Below are 23,171 nucleotides of genomic sequence, written 5' to 3' on the forward strand. Positions count from 1 at the left end.
GTCCCCAGTGAGCCTGAAGGGACTGGATTTTATAATCCAAACACAACAAATATTTGCCGAGAATCTTAATGCCAGGTGCTCTTGGGGATATAAAATTATTGAAAACATGGTATCTGCCCTCGAAGGATGTTCAGTTATTGGAAAAGGACTCATTTATCTTGGAGTGAAGGGGGCAAAATTGTACTAAGACAATTAGTTGAAAGATCCTCAATAAGGTTTAAGGCGAAAAGGGTATAAGAGACTCCCAAGAGTCTTATCTTCTGGAACATTCCAGGTTTGGAAGTGCTACGTGATCATGTCTAATTCTTAAATGCCGGGTATGGTCGCCAGGAGAGCTCAGCATCTGAAAGGCACAGGTGAGAACGTTCTGGAGGACAGCTGGGGTTCCGGCACAGCCCCTTCTTCCTTTGGAACATGAGGAGTAAATGCAGATGTCATTACACATCCTGCCTCTGAATCTCAGCTGACGCTCCCTTGGGCGTCAGAAGCCCACGGTTCTATAGGAGCCTCCTGGGTGCTTACCCTGACCATCTTCCTTCTCGGAAGGTCAAGCAGGCTCGTCCCCCACAGGCCTGCTGGCTACCTTTGCTCCCCCCGATGTGGCAAGCCGGCGGCTCACAGGCCAGTGTGCAACGCAGCCTGTGGCATTTTGTGAACATAATTAGTGACCTTTGTGTAAAAATCCGATTTCCCAAGAAAAGTCTGGGTTTCTGGCTTCCCGTGAAGATATCGGATCTGGCACTACTAGGTGAGGTTTGCTGAGTAGGGTCGCCTGCCCTCCCCGCCCAGCAATGATTGCCACCTGTCATGGGGCTCGCAGGGTTGCTTTTTATTTTTTTAAAGAGAGTTTCTTTTTAATTGTATAGAAGTTTTTAAAAAAAATTTTTATTAGAGTATAGTTGATTTACAATGTTGTGTTAATTACTGCTGTACAGCAGAGTGACTCAGTTATACATATATAAACATTATTTTTAATAATGATTTTTAAAAATTCTTATTATTTTATTTTTATTTTTGGGCTGCGTCGGGTCTTAGTTGCGGTGCTCGGGCTCTTCGTTGTGGTGCGCGGGCTTCTCTCTAGTTGAGGCGCGAGGGCTCAGTAGTTGGGCACATGGGCTTAGTTGCCCCGTGGCATGTGGGATCTTAGTTCCCCAACCAGGGATGGAACCAGTGTCCTCTGCGTTGGAAGGCAGATTCTTAACCACTGGACCACCAGGGAAGTCCCTATATACCTTCTTTTTCATATTCTTTTCCATTACGGTTTATCACAGGATATTGACTATAGCTCCCTGTGCTATACAGTAGGACTTGTTGAGCCATCCTATATATAATAGTTTGCATCTGCTAAGCCCCAGCTCCCAGCCCATCCCTCCCCCACCCCCTCCTCCTTGCACACGGCTGCTTTCTGGCTCCAGCGTTGAAATGCAGCTCACAAGCGGCCGGGAGTTGGCGCCGACCTGTGCACGTCGTGCTTGCTTCCCTCCATCAGGAACACGAGGCCCCCGCTGATGTGAGGCTTCTGCACCCGTGGGCTGCGCACGGCCGCGCTGTTCAGTTACTGGCAGAGTAACCCACCATTTCCCTTTGGGGGAACTGGTCACTGTCGCTGCTATAGGTGGGAAGGTGGTGATCACTGTCACCGACACAGTTCACTTCAAAGGTGACCCATTTTCAACGAGGGCAAGTGTTATTTGAAGTCTAATTAGGGGAAAGTACTGGATTCTTCAAGAGGGTGGGGAAAAAATGCTGGTGTGATGAGGACTGTTTTGAGCCTTCTAGGTTAGCGCTGCAGCCTGAATGAGTTTGGGTTTAAATGCATGGGGAACATGTGGGATGTGGAAACCACAGAGTGAGTTCAGCCACTGCCCTTTGGGCCCTGGAGTGAGGGGGCTCTGGGTTCTTTCCCAGGCACCCGGTGGCCACGTTTTTCCACCTGTTTTTCCGAGTAAGTGCCATCATCACCTACGTGGGCTGTGACTGGTTCAGCAGAAGCTTCGTGGGCTGTTTTGTCACCGTGCTTCTCCTCCTGTCCTTCGACTTCTGGTCTGTGAAGGTAAGGCCCCCTCACCTGTGACAGCCTGGCTCCTGAAACACGTGGCTGCGTTTCCAGATGCTCACAATCCTGAAGCATGGGGCTGATTTGGGCTCAGAGGCACTTCGGTTTAAACTGCTGATATGCACTGAAGAACACTGAGCCGAATACTGTCACTTAAAATTAGAGAAAAAAACACTTTGCTTAGTTGAATAAATGGCTTCTGTCATGCTTGCAAACATGTAGTATATGAGGGTGACAACTCCATAGGGCTTTGGATTTTTTGTAAATTTTACATATGACATAATATTATAAATAATATATTTTAAAATTCTATATAATGTGAATATATGTGTGTGTGGGGGGGTCTGGGGAGTCCTTTTTTTTCATGAATGAACCTTTTTTAAAAAATTTTTATTGGAGTATAGTTGATTTACAATGTTGTGTTACTTTCTGCCGTACGGCAAAGTGAGTCAGTTATACATATACATATATCCACTCTTTTTTAGATTCTTTTCCCATATAGGTCATTACAGTATATTGAGTAGACTTCCCTGTGCTATACAGTAGGCCCTTATTATCTATTTTATATATAGCAGTGTGTATATGTCAATCCCAATCTCCCGATTTATCCCTCCCTCCCCTTCCCCACTGGTAACCATAAGATTGTTTTCTACATCTGTGACTCTGTTTCATTAATAAGTTCATTTGTACCACATTTTTAGATTCCACATATAAGCGATATCATATGATATTTGTCCTTTTCTTTCTGACTTACTTCACTCAGTATGACAGTCTCTAGGTCCATCCATGTTGCTGCAAATGGCGTTATTTCATTCTTTTTCATGGCTGAGTAATATTCCATTTTATATATGTACCACATCTTCTTTGTCCATTCTTCTGTCGATGGACATTTAGGTTGCTTTTTAAGGTAAGCTTACTTAAGAATCAGAGGCCTCAAAACTGATTTTGAGGCAGCCCCACAGTTCAGTTCCCCTCTCCTCCTTCTCGCGGTGCAAGTTTGGCATGAATTGGTGACTTTTATTCTTCAATGAATGAGCCGTGGCCTGCTTGGAGACGTTCTGTCCATTTTCCTCAGAATGTAACCGGACGCCTCATGGTGGGCCTTCGCTGGTGGAACCAGATCGACGAAGATGGGAAAAGCCACTGGATTTTTGAAGCCAGAAAGGTATTCTCCAATACGTGTCAAGCTAGAACTGGGAAAACGGCAGTGGAAAGTTCCCATGGGTTCCTTTTGAGCTTTGTGGGATCTGATCCCCGCCGTACACAAAGCCCACTGATGCTGGCCCTCCGTTCAAAGTCACATGTGGCAGAAGCACATGTGACATGAACAAAAATCATAGCACACTCCTTTGCAACCATTTTCGCTAGTATTGAAACCGAATCACTTTCCCGCCACAGGTCTCTCCAAATACCGTGGCTGCCACAGAGGCTGAAGCTCGGGTCTTCTGGCTCGGCCTCATCATCTGCCCCCTGATTTGGATCGTGTTCTTTTTTAGCTCCTTATTTTCCTTGAAGCTCAAGTGGCTGGTAAGGCAACGTTTGCTGAAACATCTGTATAGAACCGGTGGTTGCAGGAGTGGGTTTTTGCTATTGATCGACCGATCAATCGAAACAACTTTGAGATAGAATTCACATATCAGGCAGTGCACCCGTTAGTGTGTACAATTCAGGGGCTTCTAGTCTATTCACAGGGTTGTGAAACCGTCACCACAATCAGTTTTAGGGTATTTTCATCACCCCAGAAGGAAACCTTGAGCCCTTCAGCCATCACCCTCCCCATACACCTGTCCCCCCTGCCCCTGCCACCCACTGATTTCTCTAGTTCTATAGATTTGGCTGTTCTGGACATTTTCTGTAAAAGAATCATATAATATGTGGTCTCGTGTGACTGAGCCCTTTCACCTAACATTGTTTTCGGGGTTCATCCCTGTTGTAGCAGGTGTCAGTACTGCTTTCTTTCTTATGGATGAATACTATTCCATGGTATTAGACCACATTTTGTTTATCCATTTATCCATCAGTGAGATAATCAATGGTTATTTGTTTCCAGCTTTTGGCTCTGAATAATGCTGCTGAGAGAGGAGTTTTTAGAACAAGTGCATGACATCCTACCTTGCATAGGGAACCCTTCCTCCGTAGGAATAAGCTAGCCTCAAGGTTCTGCAGTTTTATTTCAGAGTTATCATATTGCATTGCCATGATCTGATTCATTCAATGAGGAAACAAAATATCTATGGACAGTCTGAGCAACAGCATAAAAAAGTGTGGGCTCTGGAGTCTGGATCCCGGCTCAGCCTCACTCCAGCTCTGCGACCTCAGGCAACTTTAGCTTCCCTGAGCTTCCATGTCCTCCCTGTAAAATGGGATGATAATGGCCCCAACCTCTCGGGTTCCTGGTGATTAAAAGGTGTCCATGAGTATTTGTAAGCACTCCATAGAGGTTGGCTAATACTAGCAGGTGTGGGCTGGAGCCACTCCTACTTGCTTTGGGAGGAACATTTCAATACGTGCTCTTAGGAGAATTACATTTGCTTTGTCTGAGCGCAGGCCCTCGTGATAGCTGGGATTTCTCTCCAAGCCGCTAACCTGTACGGCTACGTCCTTTGTAAGATGGGAGGCGAGAGTGACATCAGCAAAGTCACAGCCAGTTTTCTGTCCCAGACGGTGTTCCAGACGGTGAGTTACTGAAGTCTGATTCCTGGACCCCTGATCTCCAGACACTTAAAAGTCAAGGAGGCCTGTTGGCAATGGCAGGTTTTGATGTTTTCCGTATCAGCCAGGCCTCCATGGTTAGTTGCTTTTGTGTGTGTGTGGTTAAAATATACCCAACAAAATTTATCCTTTTAACCATTTTTAAGTGTACAGTTCAGGGCTTCCCTGGTGGCGCAGTGGTTAAGAATCCGCCTGCCAATGCAGGGGACACGGGTTCGAGCCCTGGTCCAGGAAGATCCCACATGCCGCGGAGCAACTAAGCCCGTGCGCCACAACTACTGAGCCTGCACTCTAGAGCCCGCGAGCCACAACTACTGAAGCCCGCGTGCCTAGAGCTTGTGCTTTGCAATGAGAAGCCACCGCAATGAGAAGCCTGTGCACTGCCATGAAGAGTAGCCCCCGCTCACCGCAACTAGAGAAAACCTGTGCGCAGCAACGAAGACCCAATGCAGCCAAAAAAAAAAAAAAAAAAAAAGATGGCAGAGTCCTTTAAAAAAAAGTGTACAGTTCAGTATATCCACATCATCATGTCACCACAACTCTGATCTTCACAAACCGAAACTCTGTACCCACTGAATGTTTAACTCCCCATTCCCCACCCTCCCCCCCACCAGCAAGCTCCTGTTAACCACCTCCTTCCTGTCCCCATGCATCTGATGACTCTAGGGACCTCACGTAAGTGGAATCATACAGCGCTTGTCTTTTTGTGACCGCCATCGTCGGTTTTGAGTGATTTCTTTAAACGACAGAATTAAGAACCGTAACGTATTTTTTATTTTAAACCTAGCCTTAGTTCTAGGAGAGAAATAGATCTTCTAAATCTGACCAGGCTCTTCCTGAAATGGTCTGAACCATCTTAAATGTGAACAGTGCAGCTTCACACCAAGACCTTGAGCAACCAGCCCTACAGGCTTTCAGTTCACTGTGGGTTTGCTCTGGCCTTGAATCAGCAGGATCAGGCCACACACATGTGAACCAGAAAGCCAGGGCAGCCTCTTCCCCTTGCAGGCCTGTCCAAGAGACTTCCAGAAGCCTGGCCTTGAGGGGCTGGAGATTCACAAGTATTAGGTAAGAGGTGGGATGGAGGTGGCGGCCTGGATGGTGCGGGGCCGGGGGCTCCCGTGCAAGCGCAGCTCCCCTGGGCTCAGCTGGGCCTGTGGTCTGGGTGGGCCCTTTAGAGGGGTCCCACCTTCCTCACCTTGAACAGGTGCAGATTTGACCCTATGTAGGCAAGCGGGGTGGGCGACGAGCGAAGGGGAGGGAAGGAACAAGGGGACGTCCCCCCTCCACTTCCATGCCTGGAGTAAGGTGGGAGCTGGGAATTTACTCTTCCCTCGGCTGCTCTCAGTTCCTGTGTGTCTTTCAGAGTGAGCGTCTCATGGCAATGAGGAGCTTCTTGGAGTTTGCATCTCTCTCCTTTTTATGTAATGTTAAAAGACCCTGTAAGTTGTCTGACAGTGGAAGTTGCTGGATATAGTGAACACACATTCCTATACAGGGCGTTGACACTGACCCCCAAAACTGTTCTCATGTGGGTGATTCGAGGGTTTTTCGACTACGCCCAGCCACGTGGTGTGCACTCACCTCAGGACAAGCCCCAGCAGGAGGATCTATCAATCACTGCTTTAATTTTTTCTCCACCTGAGGAACAGCGTTTGCACTATGCTGTCTGAAACTGTGACTGTATATCTGCAGCGAAGCCACACATTCACCCCTTTGTCCCTTTGGTTCTTTTTCAGGCTTATTTTCCGAGGCAGCGAAGGCTCAAGTGAGAGGTTCTGTAATGGAACAGCTTCCGACAGAGAAGAAAATTCCATGACCCACAAGCCGCTGGTTTTTTACATGAAGCAGGCCTTGGGGCAGAGGTTTGAGGAGATGTTTTTATTTTTAAAACGGCACATCTGTAAAGAATGCCCTTTACATATGTTCTAAAGAAAAGTGTACAAATGTTAGATGATTAAAGTGTCTCTGAAAAAGTGACTTCACACCATGCCTGGGGCTGGTCCCTCTCTGCCTGTGACCCCTGCTCTGTCACCCAGCTGGTCAGGTGTGATGGGATGTGCTGCTTGTGTTCCTAACGTCCTCCTGTTTCAGGAGCCGACGAGGTTCTCCCCTTTTGGCTGACGCAGACTACAGAACTCCTGGATTCCTGGAAAACAAGACGGCAGGCGAGGAAGCAGTGGCGGCTCTTGGTGGCCCTGCCCTGTGCTGGTGAGGCCGCGTCTAGATGGGGGTGGAGTCCCCAGGTGGCCTAATTCTCCCAATAGTCCCATTTCGGCAGATGCCCTGAATCTCTGAAAGTGAGCCCAGTACTGCCCACTGCCCACCTGTGGTTATAACCACGGCTGGAGGCCTCACGCTGGCCCATCCTACAGATCAGGAATCCCGGAAATGATGTGATTTACCCTCAACACCATTTCGCTAGGTCAAAAGGACTCAGCCACAAACCGGGAGCCTAAAGCTTTAACTACTGACGACACCTCTGCCTTAAATTCAACGCCTCTGACAGCTACCTGGTGTTGACTGAATCAGGCCTGCACATGGGTTTGGTTTGCCTCACTGTGCCTTTTTTTCTTCTTAATTTCTTTTTATAGCTTTATTGAGGTGTATTTCCTATACCATAAACTTCACCGTGTTTTTTAAACTATGACTTAGTTCACAACACTGATGTACCGGAAGATTTTTCAAGACTCCTGGCTTCCTGGGCTGACGGGGTCATCCCAGACCTCACTACCCCAGTGTCCCCACCAAAGCTGTGTGGCCACTTATGGCTGCAGTGACCATTTACGATCCTGAATGGGACCTTCTCACACCCAGCCCACTCTGCTCATTTATGTCACTTCCTGGCCCTGTGCCATCCGGATTCACAAGATTCACTTAAACACTTACTCTGAATTATACTTCTGTAGGCTAAAGTGGCTGGTGAATCCGGTGCTTCAACCAAAAAAGACTGTCCTTTGTCGCAACTCTTACCTTAAAGAAAGAAACAAAGGAAAGAAAATCCATGAAGAAAGCACAGTGGTGATGTGAACCTGGGGCTCGTTCTGTGCCCGTGACACTGAAGATTGAGCCCACCTCACTTGTAATGAAGATCAAAGCTGAGACAGAATGTCGGGGTCTCGAGGACTTCACCTTCCCCCACTCCATCCAGCAGGGACCCTGGCTAGCGTTTCCTCAGAGCTCTGACCTGTACCTGGCCGATGGTGTTTAGCGTGTGTGCCTGCGAGTCATCTGGGTCACGTGCAGCAAATACAGGTTCCGGGGCCCCCATTATGATCAGATACAGCAGCTCCTAGGAAGGCCCAGGAACCTGCATTTAAAAGACCAATTCGTTCTTTCAGTAAAAAGATAATGAAGGCACACGGTAAGAGTATGGAATACAAAAGGTTATACCATGAAGAATGAGTTCAAAGGAGGCTACCAGTGTTTCAAGTAGCCTTCTAGAAATATATGCATATATATGTGGCATATATCTACATATACACACGTATTTAAAAAAAATGCTTGGGAGTGTATGATACACATATTCTGCCCATTGCTTTCTCCATGTGTAATTGTATCTTGAAGGTCACTCCAGGTTGGCATCAATCCATCTGCTTGTGTATGCAGTGCCTCCTTGGGACACACAGGTGGTCTCGCATCCAGGTGAGCACGGGGTGGGACCTGGGGCAGGCGGCGCGCTCCCCTCCCGTCTGCTCCTGGGTAGACCCCGCTGCCAGCTCCTCTGCCCCTGCCCCCCCCCCCCCCCTGCTGGGGAAGCAGGGTCAGTGGTTCCACGCCCCACAGCCGCTCCCCAGCCTCCTGGGGGGATCCTGGCCAGGCCAACCGTGGAGCAGTCATCGCCTCAGCTCCCCAGCATGTTGCCTGGTGGGACAGGGACACCCAAGACTGGGGGCAGGGTGGGCCCCCACGTGGTCCGGGCACCGTGAACTGTGGCGGAAGCAGCTGGGGAAGCCTCCGAGTTCACGGTCGCTGGACCGGGTCTGGGAAGTCACAGGTCCCACAACAGGCTCGTGGGGCCACTTCCTTCTGATTTTCATCCAGCGTCCTCTCACTCCTCGTCCTCCCTTCCCCAGAGGACCTACCTGTCCCCTTACAAATGCGCACTGGTCAGTTCCCCATCTCCACAAACCTCCCCCTCTCCTGCCTGTCGCCTGCAGGCGGCACCCCTTGGGCACTGCCCTGTCCAAGGCTCCCCTCGTGGCCCTCTTTCCATCCGTGCAGCCCCCGGCAGTGGCTCCATCACCGTCCCCACCTCGCAGGTGCGGCCTGAGGTTCAGCGCCTGGCAAGGACCCGCCGGAGCCCGCAGCCAGCGCTGGGGCAGTGCGGATCTAGGCCAGGGCGCCCGGCCCCAGAGGTGCTTCCGCGTGACCCTCAGGCGTGCGGGGCTGGGGAGGCCGAGGATCACGGCCCCAGAGCCCGGCCGCTCCTCTGCCGCATGTTCCCACAGGGGTTGAGCACGTCCTTCACGGCCTCTTGTCTGTTCCTGGTAACGTGGCTGCTCCCTCACTGGACAAAAGCGGCTCCGGAAGGTCACAGTGACCTCACTTGGCCCTGCCCGCCTCGCCGCAGCGCGTCACGGCATTAACCACCTGTCCTTTCCGACGCTGGCCCAGCTCTCTGCAGCTACAACCAGAGGTGAGGTCTGGGGCCATATACCTTGTCACACAGGACTGTGCCCGCTAGACGGCACTGAATCAGAGGCTGCAACAGGCCACCTCTCCTGTAAGCTGCTCTAAGGACTAAGGCGGCAGCATAGCCTGGAGCGGATGGCGGTGGCTGCTCAGGCTGCCGCCGCTCACCGTGCCCCACGAGTGCACGTGGGCCGCCCGCCTCCGGAGGCCTTTGAGGGGAGGTACCTGCTCCTCGGGCCCAGAGGGAAGCTCTGGTCAATGCGAAGACAGTTTACAGCAGCGGGGAAGGTTGGAAAAGCAGCCGAGTTCTCTGTTTCTCGGGGAAACCACATACCAGAAGCGCTGCTGGGCGTGGAAACAAGCGAGGTGCGATCTCCGGAGCTGCCCTCCGGGTCCCCAGGGCTTCTCTGGGGCTCTTCCCGTCCACCTCCTCAAGGCAGGCCTCCTCCAAGCTGCGCTCTCGGCCCCTCCTCTCTGCACCTCCCACCCCCCGTCACGGGCACGTCCCCCTCCACTCCTGACCTCTCTCCCCAGCCCACTGACCAAGCCAAGGCCTCGCCCGCCTCCACACAGCACCAGGAGGGAGCCGGCGGTCCCTCGATGGCTCCTCCTGCGCTCGCTGGTTCTGGGTGCTGTCCCCAGGGGCCATGGTGGCTCACACTGGGCAGCACGGACGTCCGTGACACCTCTCAAATCCTGGCACTTTCCCTCTCTGTGTCCCCCTCTCCCTGGCAACGCCCAGGCCCCAGTCCAGCCCTAACCTCCTCCCCGTTCTCCTGCCAGCGCAGCCACCACGGCCTCGGCCTCTAGGTGCACACGGCACCCACGCTCCCAAGGCTCTCACTTCCTAACAACTGGGGCCCAAGCCCCCTCAGGCCCGGGCACCTCTGCTTAACCTAACTGTCCCACTTCCTCATGGGGGTGGTCACACCTAACTTCAGCAAGGTCAACTCCTGCTACTGTGGGGAAACAAATCTGGTGGTGGGTGTCCTCACCGCTCCACTCAGCGAGCCGACGCCCGAGAGTGAGTGTGGGGTGGAGGTGGGGTCCCCGGAGGACTCTGGTACGCAGAGAGGAGCGTGACCCCTGGAGGCAGGCCAGTGACTTCCCCTCACGCTCACTGAGAGAAGCCGGGCGCAAGGAGGGCTGCGCCGGGCTTCCCTGTAGACTGGACATGCGGGGCCCCTTCCTCAGGAGTTTTCAAGGCTAATTCTGTACCTGACTTTCACTCAGAACCTAATTCCCGTGTAAGAGAAGACTGGAAGGCATGCCCCTTGCCGCCTCCCCAGGTCACCCCCGGCCTGGCCCCTCCCCTTAGTGACTTCCTTTCCTCCTGGCCCCCTGCACCAGGCGTCTCCCTGACCAGCCTCTCCTCTACTCTTGCAGGCCCCTCCCGCCTCCCCAAAGTTCTCCTGCTCCCTCGGCTACACGCCGCCATGTGTCTCACTGCTCCTCTCAGCTGGAGGGCGTGCCGGCTCCACCGGGGACTCACCCACCTATGCGTGGATCCAGAGGCACTTTGCCGAGAAGCGGAACCTTCAGGCCCTGGCACATGACCTCCGCACCCCCAGTCGTCGGCGGGAATATCTGAGACTCCTTCTGGGAGGCAAATTAAAGGGAGAGGAATCCTGATTTTGTTTCAGAATCATACGAATGGACCACATTTTAAAGCAACTTTAAAAAATGGCTATTTTGGGGGCTTCCCTGGTGGCGCAGTGGTTGAGAGTCCGCCTACCGATGCAGGGGACACGGGTTCGTGCCCTGGTCCGGGAAGATCCCACATGCCGCGGAGCGGCTGGGCCCGTGAGCCATGGCCGCTGAGCCTGTGCGTCCGGAGCCTGTGCTCCGCAACGGGGGGGGCCACAACAGTGATATACCAAAAATCATTGAATTGTATGAGTAAAGCAAGTGAATTGTATGGTATGTAAATTACAACTAAAAAAAAAAAAAAAAAAAGGCTATTTTGAATGTGAAAAGAATTTTCATTAAATCAGCAACAGAGGGTTTTAACTGATTCCACTTCCAGAAACGATGGGGAAAATAGAAACGGTTTCCCAGAGATCCACCCCTACGATTTCCTCAGGCATGGAGGACGGGACCTGGTTGGACGTACTCTCACCTGGCACTTGGGGCAGATGAAGCCACTCATGTTCTCCACCACCCCGATGATGGGCAGCTTCACCTTGTGGCAGAAATTGATCTCTTTCCGGACGTCCTGGAGCGACACCTCCTGTCAAGGTTCAAGAAGTCCAGTTATGTCAAAGTCAAAGCATAGAAAGAGAACATCCGCGTGGTGGAGGGATGGCTGCAGGGCCGTGGCATCACCACCGTGAAGCGTTAGAGACCGTGCCCCGTGTTCCGTATTTGTTTCGTGCCGACCACGTGAGCCCTGTTCCAGGTGCTACTTACTTCCCACAAACCTCAAAGGATAAACCTGAACAGGCAAATGTCCAATGTACAACGAATCTACAGGAAAGTGACCCTTTAACACACCTCCGTGTTCCACTTTCCCGTCAATGTACTAGGCTGAGCCCGAGTGGACACAGCTTTCCAGGTCAGGGGCAGCCTGTGGGCTCGTCTGGCTGCCTATTTTCATAAATAAAGTTCTTCTGGAACACAGCCTGACCCACTCTTCTGCATAGTATCTCGGGCCGCTTTTGCCCCACAATGGTACAGCTAAAGGGCCGTGACAGAGACCGTGTGACCTGAAAAGCCTGAAACAGTTACTCTCTAGTCCTTCACAGAAAAAGTACACCAACCTCTGATCCTGCTTATCATGAACCCAAACAACTTTATGCACAAAAAGAAAATAAGGACTATTACCAGGTTTGGATCCCTTCAAATTCACTTCTGGACTCTGTGTATCTTACAGCGTGAGGACTGTGGATAATCAGGGCTTAGTACCCACCCCGGTCCCCCATTTAATTTTATTGCAGACACGTGTCCAAGGGTCATGTGCTGTCAAATACGGCTACTCCTTAACATCTGGGGCTTTAACGGTCACAGGCCTCCAAAGGGTCCCGGCTTTGACTCCTCTGTTCTCCTGAGGCCCACGTTTGGCCCTCAAGCCCTTTGAGGCTGGGGTACAGACAGAAGGGCGCTTAGCTAGAAAGTAAACTGGCTGTTACTAGGCGTCTCACCTCAGTGCAGCTGTGGTTCTCTCCCTGGTATCCTCTACAAGCCCTGCTTTGTCAAAAATGACCCCCCAGAAACTAATACACCACTGTAAAGCAGTTATACTCCAATAAAGATGTTAAAATAAATAAATTAATTTTTAAAAATGCAGTTCTCACAAAAAAAAAAGAAAAAAAAAAAAAAGAAAAATGACCCCTAGAGAAAGCCAGCTGCTGGATGTGCAGGGCTCCGAGAAAGTGGGCGTCCCCAGCCTGAAGTCACGTTTTCTAGAGAAGTTACATATAGAGGTGCACAAACATGGGGCGTCCCCCCAGGCTTCCTGGAGAAGGGCCGGCATCTGCTCAGTCCGCTCCCCTCCTCCTGAACACAAGGGGACCCTCTTTCCTTTCACAGTAAATATGGTATCGGAGAGGCCATCCTTGTGTCGACTCGATTGTTGCTGTTGCTTTAGACTTGACTTTTAGAGCGGTTTTAGGTTCATAGAAAGCACAGAGTTCCCATGTGCCCCTGCCCCACGTGGAAAGCCCTGCCCACTGTCAGCACCCGCATCAGAGCGGACGTCCCCACTCCACTGTTCTCATAGGTCATTTCTTTGGGACCTACTCTTGAGAGCACTGCTGGTCTAAGGGTGGGCCCCAGCCTCTCTTTAAAAATTCAGTAGGAAATATTCCTAACGACAAATTGTCTTCTCTCCAGCGCCATCCTCAGGCCAGGCGCCCCTGGCCTCCCCCCCGCCCCGGCCACCTAATGCCTCCCTGTCTGCTGACAGTGGCTGGACCGAAGATAAACGTAAGGTTCCTGCGGATCCCAGTCAGGGTGTGCTGCAGAGCCCAGGGTCTTGGGCTGTCGGAGAAAGAGACCCTCCGGGGTGGGGGGCCCTGGCTCACCTGCGGCGTGGTGATGATCACCGCCCCATCGATGTGCGCTGCGGCCAGGTACTGCACGGCCGAGAGGTGTTCGTCCGACGTCCCGGGTGGGGTGTCCACAATGAGGTAGTCCACCTCGCCCCAGTCCACGTCTCGGAGGAACTGCTTGATCATGCCTGCAAGGAGAAGCCGCGGGGATGCCTCCTCTCTCCCATCCTTCTGACTCTCTCTACAGAAGCACAGCTCGTGACCTTTACATACGGATCACCTGTGCTCTCAATCAGTGGTGTTTGGCAACGTCTGGGGACACGTCTGCTTGTCAGTGACTAGGGTGGGAGTTCTACTCGCCTCTGGCGCACAGAGGCCAGGGTACTGTTAAGCCCCTGTGATGTGGAGGACAGCCCACCCTCCCCAAACAAGGAATTATCTGGCTCAGAACACAACAGCACTGAGGCTGAGGAACCTTGCCCAGATGGGCACTTTCGCATCATTACCTGCAGCCTCCGTGCCTAGTCAACTTGCTACTGATTTCACCTCACTTACTTCTCTCTTTGACACAAATAAGAACACAAACCACCTTAGGAATAATTTCAGGGTTAGGTAGATTTTCAGGAAAGAAAAACCCCTAATAGATTTTTTTAATTATAACATTTTATTAAATAAAATTGGTATTTCTGTTGGCTCTCTTCGGCCAGTGAAGAGGCAACCAGATGCATAAAAATAATACTCTATGAAGCCCAGCAGGGTGAGCCTGAGGCCATCCTGACAGGGCGGGATGCAATTCTGCCCTTGGAAGGACGTGATAAGAGACAGAAAGCAGAGTGGCAAACCATTTTTCTTTGGTCCCCTCCAGATAACGGCATCATCGGGGCTGCTGAGCAAGAAACCCACCGACATCACACCCAAGTTGTCTTCCAGGAACTAGAAAGGATGACGCAAGAAACATTTTACTTAAAACCACAGTGCAAGGCACTTCCCTATGTCTTTTGTCTGAGCCCTGGCTAAAAAAATTGGGGGGACAAAATTACTGTGTGATCTGTGAGTATATTCACTCTTTGAATCCTTAAATCTTTTTTTTTTCTTTTTTTCGAAAAAAATCTTTAAAAAAAAGGTTACCATATTGGGGGCATTGCAAGAGTCACCATACGGCCCTATACGGCAATGACAGTGAACTCAGCTGAAATAAACAAACCTCGTCTCCTTTACTATCTTAACCTGGGTTGGCAAACTATGGCCGCACTTCTGGTTTTGTATAAAGTTTTATTGGAAAACGGCCACAGTCATTCATTTGCTTATCACTATTTTCCAGCTATGACGGTGGCAACCGTATGGCCCACAAACTGGAAATATTTACTCTCTGAGCCTTTACAGAAAAAGTGTGCCAATCCCAGGTTGGAATTGGATTCCCTGTGCCTCAATAAATATCTGTTGATGATAAAACAGTTACAACCCTTTATGTACACATATGACAAGAGATCCTGAAGAAGAGGGGGTCAGCACTCACCACTGGAGACCAGCCCGAGCCACTCTGGTGAACCTGCAGGAACAGAAGCCCATACTTATTTGTGAGAAATTATACGCCCTGGTCACACTTTCTTTTTCTCGCAGACAAAGTTTACGCAGTAAGAAGGCAGTTTTATAAATTACAATTCATTGTCTTAAATGTTACCACTAAATTCTTAATAGGGAGTGAACAGAGGGGGGTCAGGGGCTGGGTTATGGATGATAGAATTCATTTGCTTTTTCCCTCCCAGGTTGGGTTATTTGGAAACTGCTTAGCTATCTGGTCAGGGGACTGATGTTACCGGAGTCCAAATATAATTTGGGATATTTTAAAAGTGTGACAGGGCTTCCCTGGTGGTGCAGTGGTTGAGAGTCCGCCTGCCGATGCAGGGGACACGGGTTCGTGCCCCGGTCCGGGAAGATCCCACATGCCGCGGAGCGGCTGGGCCTGTGAGCCATGGCCGCTGAGCCTGTGCGTCCGGAGCCTGTGCTCCGCGACAGGAGAGTCCACCACAGTGAGGCCCTCGTACCGCCAAAAAAAAAGAAAGTGTGACAGAAATCAGCTGGGGGTTGCTGAGAAGATGCAGGTAACTGTGGAGCAGCGAGGCAGTCTCTGTACAAGTCCAGGAGTGGAGGGGTGACCTTTAGCGAAACAGTAGACACAGAACCCTCCCATCGGTGGTGTGAACTTCAGGGCTGAGCTGCTGCCCACAGGGGACAACGACTGGGGAAGCGGTGTCAGCGGGAAGCTCGGGCTACTTCAAGACCCAGACCCTTTCCTCGCAGTAGGTGTTCACTGCCAGGGTTCAAGTCTGCATTGACACTTTACTGTGAAACTGGAACTTACGCAACTTCCAACCACACATCAATCTTAGATTTACAGTTCAAGTAACGATGGACACAAAACAGAGAGCCCATTTTTCCTGATGAATTCTTACTTTTTTAAAGTCTTTTGAGATATAATTCACATAATACACAACTGACCCATTTAAACCGTACAATTAAATGGCTTCAGGATATTCACAGAATTGTACATCCCTCACCACAATCAACATTAGAACACTTTTGTTACTGTGAGAAGATACCCTGCACCCCTTAAGGGTCACCCCCGATCCCCACACTTCCCCCCAGTCCTAGGTGACCACGGATCTGCTGTGTCTACAGATGTGCCTGCTGCCGACATTTCACAGAATTGCCATCAGATAACATGGGGTCCTTTGTCACCGGCTTTGAAGTCATACTTAAAAAAAAAAAAACCCATTGATTCCTATTAATACTAATTCTCTAAGTCACTGGTTTTGAAAGAGGGGTAAACACGATGATCCAATAGCACAGGAGGAGAAAATAGTAGAACTTCTGTTTTATCTCACTATTTAAAATTTTCAATTTTTATAACTACTTGTGTCCTGGCCCGGTGAGTAGCACATGCATGTGACTGACGGTAACGGACCCCCGTGCTGGGGGGCATGTGCTCCAGAGCTTGCTGCTTACCGGTACGTGGTCAGCACTGTGACTCCTGCTGCTTCCCAGCACGGCATAAGCAAGTCCCAAGCCCTGAGCAGAGTCCCCGAGGACTGGCTCCATCTGCCTCTAGCTACTCTCTGCCACCCCGACCCTCTGCCCCATCCCCGTGGGCCACTTTGCTGGGGACGCGAGGACACTCCTGCATCAGGGCTCCTGCATGCACATGCTCCCTATCCCAGTGCACCCTTCTCTGGGTTCTCTGAGCAGGGTGCCCTTGACCACCCCCTCCCGAAGAGCAGCTCCCCTGGCCACCCTGCCCTGCCGTGTCTGTCCCCTTACCCTGCTTAGTGTCCTATTATCACCTGCCCCTCCCACAAGGGTAGGGTCTTTATCTGCCTTCTTCTCCTCTGAAGCTCAGCACCCAGCGCTTCAGTAAAGAATGTACCGATCCCAACACCCCAGGAAAAGCCTAGTCCTCCAGCCCGGCTTCAATGCACCCGCCAGGGGAACCCTTTCTTGGATGGCTCTGTGCCACCTAGAAGGGAGGGAGCAGCACGTGCTGTCCCACCCCTGCCCACATTCTTCGCCTGCCTCGCAGTCTCACTTCCCCTCTGGTGACCACAGGAGCAGAGATATTCCCTTCCAGAGTACAGAACCCTGGCCAACCCTGGTCTAGCTTTCCCAGCCAGGGCTAAGTTTCTGTGTCTGACTTCTGCATTTGACGTATTGTTTCCCTTCCCCTCTAAGAAGGCATTGAAACTAACAATTCTCAGACGGTTTGGATGAACTTAAATATAATCCACACCGCCCCCAAGCTCATGGCTATGGTTAAAAGGAGTCAGGCGGTCTAGTGAACATTTACCTGATCTCATCACGTCCAGGTAAAAATGCATGGGCTCCACTGACCTCCTGGCTTAGGGTTAGCGGTTTGGTGCTATAGTTTACCATAAGAAAATACTTTCCTGCGTTTTGTCTTGTCACTATTACCTGTTCTCCTTCCAATCCCATGATCTTGGGAATTGACGGCCCGCATATATCAATGTCTAGAAGAGCCACCTGGGGAAAAGAGGAGACGTGATATAAGCAGATGTACAATCCTCCAGATGTGCACAATCGGGAGGGGACAGGGTTCCAGGAAAAGGAGGGAGGGGAGAAGGTGAAGAAAAACTGGGTTGAACTTGGACCGAGCGGAATCTCACGAGGGAGAGTTACAACATTTATCTTCCGGGCCACAGAGACACAGAAGAAACTCCTAACAAGAACCTGCAAAGTACACCAACACCTCCGGCGCTCCGCCCACGCCCCTGCCGCACCCCAGCCACCCTCAGTATGGCTTATTTTCAGGCTGAGCTTATGGTCCAGGGTATCAGGTCGCTTGATGATTCAGGCCCAGCCACTGTTTACGTGGCCTTTACCATGTATTGGTGTGTGTGTGTGTGTGTGTGTGTTGGTGTGTGTGTGTTGGTGTGTGTGTGTGCGTGTGTGTGTGTGTGTGTGCGCGCGCCTGTCTGTGTGTTAGGGATCATTATCTCTGCTTTACAGAAGAGGAAACTGAGGTTCAGAGAGGCCCAGAGACTTGTTCAACGAGCAAGAAGCAGAGCTGGGACATGAACTGAGGTCTCTGGACTCCAACACCAGGGCTCGTCCCACTACCCCGGGGGCCTGGCGAGGAGGGCGAGTGGACCCTCTAGCTGAGCTCTGACCAAGCCCTGTTTTCCTGTGATGCTGAAGGTTAATGATGGCTTAGGCTCAACTTCTAAAAAAGAAAATGAAAATAAGGAAATCTACAGAAGTTCTTTGCTAGTGATACGTGCAGCCTTGGATGACTCCTTCTATCCCAAACGCTCTGCTTTCCCCATCTGATTCATGAAAAGGTCTTAGACAGCCTTCAGAAACCTTCTAAAGAGCAGAGCTGTGTTCATCTTGAAAGCTCTCACATCTTAGATCCAAAGTAGAGCACCTCTGGGTAACTTTTTAACTTGCCCCAAATTAGTTTCTTGCTTTCCTCTTCAACCCTCTGGACAACCTCCTATGATCCTCACATGACTTCACACCAGGTCAGGAAAGCAGTTCCTTCATACACTGGATAGTCGTTTGCCTCATGCGCCCTCTGCTGGACCTCAAGAAGAATGCAACAGAACGATGCTCACCCTGAAGACCCATCAGGGTGAAGACCTGACTTCCTTGGCCTTCTTGATGCTTCAGGCTGATGTGTGTTTAATGATCCAGACGTGTTACATCAGAGCCTCACAACATGGGAAATTATACCATCGCTATGACCCTAACGGAGACTTTCATCAATAATCTCGAGTTTCTAGCCACTTGGTCTAGAAAATCTCGCTCTCTTTTGGGAACAGTTTAATCAGTTTCCTTTTGAGGAATTACACCCCCTCTTCCCCACAACCAAGTGGATATCTTGAGTGAAATGATACAAGAAAGAGATCACATGCACTCACTCTGCGGTGGTACATTCCTGCTACCCAGCTCTCTAGTGGCCGTGTCCTGTCCCCTTCAGACGTTCTGCTGATCCTGCCGCTACCCCCATATCCATCCAATTAATTCCCTTTCTGCCCCAGTTACACCAGAGAACCCCAGCTGGAAGAAACACGCCTGCATTAATCCTCACAGGGTCTGTGGAAGGTGCTAGAAGACTGATGGGAAGAGGAGGCTTTGCCACACCCCTCCCAGCTAGAAAGTGGTGGAGTGGGCGCTGGCCTTTACCATGTATTGGTGTGTGTGTGTGTGTGTGCTGGTGTGTGTGTGCTGGTGTGTGTGTGTGTGTGTGTGTGTGTGTGTGTGCGCGCGCCTGTCTGTGTGTTAGGGATCATTATCTCTGCTTTACAGAAGAGGAAACTGAGGTTCAGAGAGGCCCAGAGACTTGTTCAACGAGCAAGAAGCAGAGCTGGGACATGAACTGAGGTCTCTGGACTCCAACACCAGGGCTCGTCCCACTACCCCGGGGGCCTGGCGAGGAGGGCGAGTGGACCCTCTAGCTGAGCTCTGACCAAGCCCTGTTTTCCTGTGATGCTGAAGGTTAATGATGGCTTAGGCTCAACTTCTAAAAAAGAAAATGAAAATAAGGAAATCTACAGAAGTTCTTTGCTAGTGATACGTGCAGCCTTGGATGACTCCTTCTATCCCAAACGCTCTGCTTTCCCCATCTGATTCATGAAAAGGTCTTAGACAGCCTTCAGAAACCTTCTAAAGAGCAGAGCTGTGTTCATCTTGAAAGCTCTCACATCTTAGATCCAAAGTAGAGCACCTCTGGGTAACTTTTTAACTTGCCCCAAATTAGTTTCTTGCTTTCCTCTTCAACCCTCTGGACAACCTCCTATGATCCTCACATGACTTCACACCAGGTCAGGAAAGCAGTTCCTTCATACACTGGATAGTCGTTTGCCTCATGCGCCCTCTGCTGGACCTCAAGAAGAATGCAACAGAACGATGCTCACCCTGAAGACCCATCAGGGTGAAGACCTCATCCTGAAGACCTGACTTCCTTGGCCTTCTTGATGCTTCAGGCTGATGTGTGTTTAATGATCCAGACGTGTTACATCAGAGCCTCACAACATGGGAAATTATACCATCGCTATGACCCTAACGGAGACTTTCATCAATAATCTCGAGTTTCTAGCCACTTGGTCTAGAAAATCTCGCTCTCTTTTGGGAACAGTTTAATCAGTTTCCTTTTGAGGAATTACACCCCCTCTTCCCCACAACCAAGTGGATATCTTGAGTGAAATGATACAAGAAAGAGATCACATGCACTCACTCTGCGGTGGTACATTCCTGCTACCCAGCTCTCTAGTGGCCGTGTCCTGTCCCCTTCAGACGTTCTGCTGATCCTGCCGCTACCCCCATATCCATCCAATTAATTCCCTTTCTGCCCCAGTTACACCAGAGAACCCCAGCTGGAAGAAACACGCCTGCATTAATCCTCACAGGGTCTGTGGAAGGTGCTAGAAGACTGATGGGAAGAGGAGGCTTTGCCACACCCCTCCCAGCTAGAAAGTGGTGGAGTGGGTGCTGCAGGGCTGTCAGGATCCACAGCGTTCCCTACCCAGCGCCCCATACTTCCACTTAAGAAGAGGTCACGGGAAGCGGGCTCAGTACTAACTCCTGGCACTCTGAGGCCGTGTCACCTCGCACAAGCTGCTTCTCCTCCCCGATCTGTCTGAGCTTCTGATCTGCGAAACCAGTGTTTCGGGAGACCATTAGGCTCCTTCCAGCCCTCGAGTCTACAAGCCCCTGAGAGGGCCTCAGACACTATAGCCTGGACCTTTTAATGACACAGCATGGACCTTTTAATGACACAGTTTGCCTTTCAGTTCACAAGGCACGATGATAAGCTGGTAACTGACGGGAGCTGCTGACTCTTGCGGTGGAAAGAAGGCACGTGATTCTTGGATGTCTCACAGCTCAGGTCTGCACCATAGAGGCTCCTCCTCCTCCCTTCACCCCAACCTGCACATTCCCCGGCCCACCTGTGATTAGTCAGGGGCTACCCTGCGATTCAAGGCCCTCTGCAAACCATCAGATACCTGCCTGACCAAGTGCTATCATGGAACAGCCTTGCTTGCAGCCAGTAATGAGCTGCCACCAGGCAGCAGGCAGAAAAGGACAGGACAGTCCTCACCATCCTGCTGAATTTAGGGCAGGGAGGGGTGTGAGCTACTTGACTTTAGTCAACAAGACACTCAGTGTGTACTCTGTGCCCATGCCGGGCACCCTTTGGAGACAGTGTTTTCTGTCACCAGTAGGTCTGCCTGAGGGGAGACAGACTTTCTTAAGTGCTGACTTTTTTTTTTTAAGCACCACTGCAAGGAAAAAATCCAGCTCATCTAGCCATGTTTCCACACAGCTGGTGAGCTTCCCTTCAGCCTACTGCAAAGTTTCAACGTGTGCGCAGTGGGACTTCAGAACGTAACAACACGGAAGCGTGATTCTACGTAAACAGCTGTCTATTCACAAGTGGTTCCTTGTAGGTGGCCTGGTTAAAGCACATCTCCAGACAGCTGTTTAAGAAGACGCCCGACAGCTTCTGAAAGCAAAGATTATTCTGGGTAACATGGATCATCGCAGAAAACAGATTTCTTGGCTGGCCAACTGGCTAATACAAACTTGACCCTCAGACGGCAAAAGATTGTTGACTAACAGAAAAACAGATGGGCAAGTATATTTGAACCTGCTTGGCACTAGACTCTGGGTGGGCTACAAACTCATTATCACCAAAGCAGAAATAGTCTTCACCCCTCCATATTCTATCAGGGACGTTTACTGAGCACTTCCTATGCATCAGGCATCGTGTTAAGCATTTTACAGTTACGTGCATCATCTCACTCGGTCCTGAGTCCCATTTTACAGACGAGAAAACTGAGGCAGAGAAAGTCTGATAACCTGCCCAAGGTCACAGCAGTGGTATCGGCGGCACTGGGATGTGATCACGGGCAGACCGACTCCAGAGCCTGTGTTCTTGGCCACCGCGCTAGACTGCACCCACCTCCTGCCCCAAACGCTCAGCTAGACTTCTGACCCTCCCTCTTCTCCAAGAATTGGAGGCCCTGCTGCTCCATTTGTTCCTGCCGTTGGTTCCAGCACTGCCCTGGTCGTGTCCTCGTGGCCTCTCGTGGAGACAAGAGCAACACCTCCCACTGCTTTACCGTCACCCTCTGACGACACTCGATCACACACTTGGCTACTGCTATAGCAACGCTCAAACCATGCCTCTTTCCCGCTGGAACATCTTCCCAGGGCGTTAAAGCCTCCCAGGTCTGGCTCAGGCTGAGCCTCACCCTCGGCCCCTCTGCTGCAGCAGCAGCAAAGCCCTGCCTGCCCTGCCTGTCTGCCCCGGCGGTCCCAGCTCTGCGCCTCTGCCTCCACCTCCTCCCGCCACATCCCATCAGCCGCCATCAGAGTCCAAGGCCGCCTTCTCCCATGAGCCTGCCCAGCTGTCCCCTGCCAGTCACTTCTCCCTTTCCCCAGATGCCTAGAGCACATCCTGGGTAACAGATACCAGATTTCAGAGAAGCCCACGTCAGTCATGTAGGCCAATAAAAGCAGCTCCACACGTCATAAAATGATCCGAAGAAAAATGAGTTATAAGCAGGATTCAGAGCCCTAGTGAGAGAAACACCAAGCTTTACTGGTCCCCTAGTCCAGCCTCTGCACTGTCCCAAGAAGGCCACGGCCTCCCCAAGATTTCAATCCTCCCCCAAAGAAGTTCTTCCCCAGCCAGCACTAGTGCTTCTGAAGCTACAAACCAAACCAGGGGCCGGCGAACTACAACCCAGGGGCCAAACCCAGAATGCCACCTGTTTCTGTACAGCCCATAGCTAATAATGGCTATTACGTTTTTAGAGCTGGGGGAAAAAAAAAATCAAAAGAATACATTTGTTTCATGACAGTGTGAAAATTATGAAATTCAAATTATATGAAATTCAAAGTTTTATTAGAACACAGCCACACTCATTTGTTCACAGGTTGTCTGTGGCTGCTTTCATGTTCAAGGGCAGAACTGAATAGTTGCTACAGAAACTGTATAGCCTACAAAGCCTAAAATATTTACCATCTGGCTCTTTATATAAAAAGTCTGCTGGGGCTTCCCTGGTGGCGCAGTGGTTGAGAGTCCGCCTGCCGATGCAGGGGACATGAACTCTTGCCCCGGTCCGGGAAGATCCCACATGCCACGGAGCGGCTGGGCCCGTGAGCCACGGCCGCCGAGCCTGCGCATCCAGAGCCTGTGCTCTGCAACGGGAGAGGCCACAACAGTGAGAGGCCCGCGTACCGCAAAAAAAAAAAAA

General features: G+C 50.9%; 2 protein-coding genes across 4 annotated transcripts in view; one reads left to right on the top strand and one right to left on the bottom strand.

The window, feature by feature from the left end:
- Positions 1-319: 319 nt before the first annotated feature.
- On the top strand, positions 320-6,534 carry TVP23A (trans-golgi network vesicle protein 23 homolog A). Its single transcript, XM_028485484.2, has 6 exons — positions 320-356; positions 1,887-2,053; positions 3,132-3,221; positions 3,455-3,583; positions 4,604-4,732; positions 5,777-6,534. Exons 1-6 carry the CDS (start codon positions 320-322, stop codon positions 5,834-5,836), a joined length of 612 nt encoding a protein of 203 aa, XP_028341285.2. The 3' UTR covers positions 5,837-6,534.
- Positions 6,535-6,633: 99 nt separating this feature from the next.
- The window catches only part of NUBP1 (NUBP iron-sulfur cluster assembly factor 1, cytosolic), a 27,471-nt gene continuing 10,933 nt past the window's right edge, over positions 6,634-23,171 (bottom strand). Inside the window, exons 4-11 of one of the 3 annotated variants that reach the window (XM_028485481.2) lie at positions 17,359-17,427; positions 14,909-14,941; positions 14,235-14,325; positions 13,426-13,580; positions 11,523-11,633; positions 10,900-10,999; positions 7,658-7,741; positions 6,634-6,917 (exon numbers count right to left, since the gene is read on the bottom strand). In XM_028485481.2, coding sequence (XP_028341282.1) covers positions 6,859-6,917; positions 7,658-7,741; positions 10,900-10,999; positions 11,523-11,633; positions 13,426-13,580; positions 14,235-14,325; positions 14,909-14,941; positions 17,359-17,427 — 702 coding nt within the window. In that variant the 3' untranslated portion in view covers positions 6,634-6,858. Of the gene's footprint in view, positions 6,918-7,657; positions 7,742-10,899; positions 11,003-11,522; positions 11,634-13,425; positions 13,581-14,234; positions 14,326-14,908; positions 14,942-17,358; positions 17,428-23,171 lie in introns of all 3 variants that reach the window. The other 2 variants (XM_007101636.3, XM_028485482.2) reach the window with 2 other exon arrangements.

Source organism: Physeter macrocephalus, unplaced genomic scaffold (assembly GCF_002837175.3).
Source record: "Physeter macrocephalus isolate SW-GA unplaced genomic scaffold, ASM283717v5 random_414, whole genome shotgun sequence".
Classification (NCBI taxonomy): domain Eukaryota; kingdom Metazoa; phylum Chordata; class Mammalia; order Artiodactyla; family Physeteridae; genus Physeter; species Physeter macrocephalus.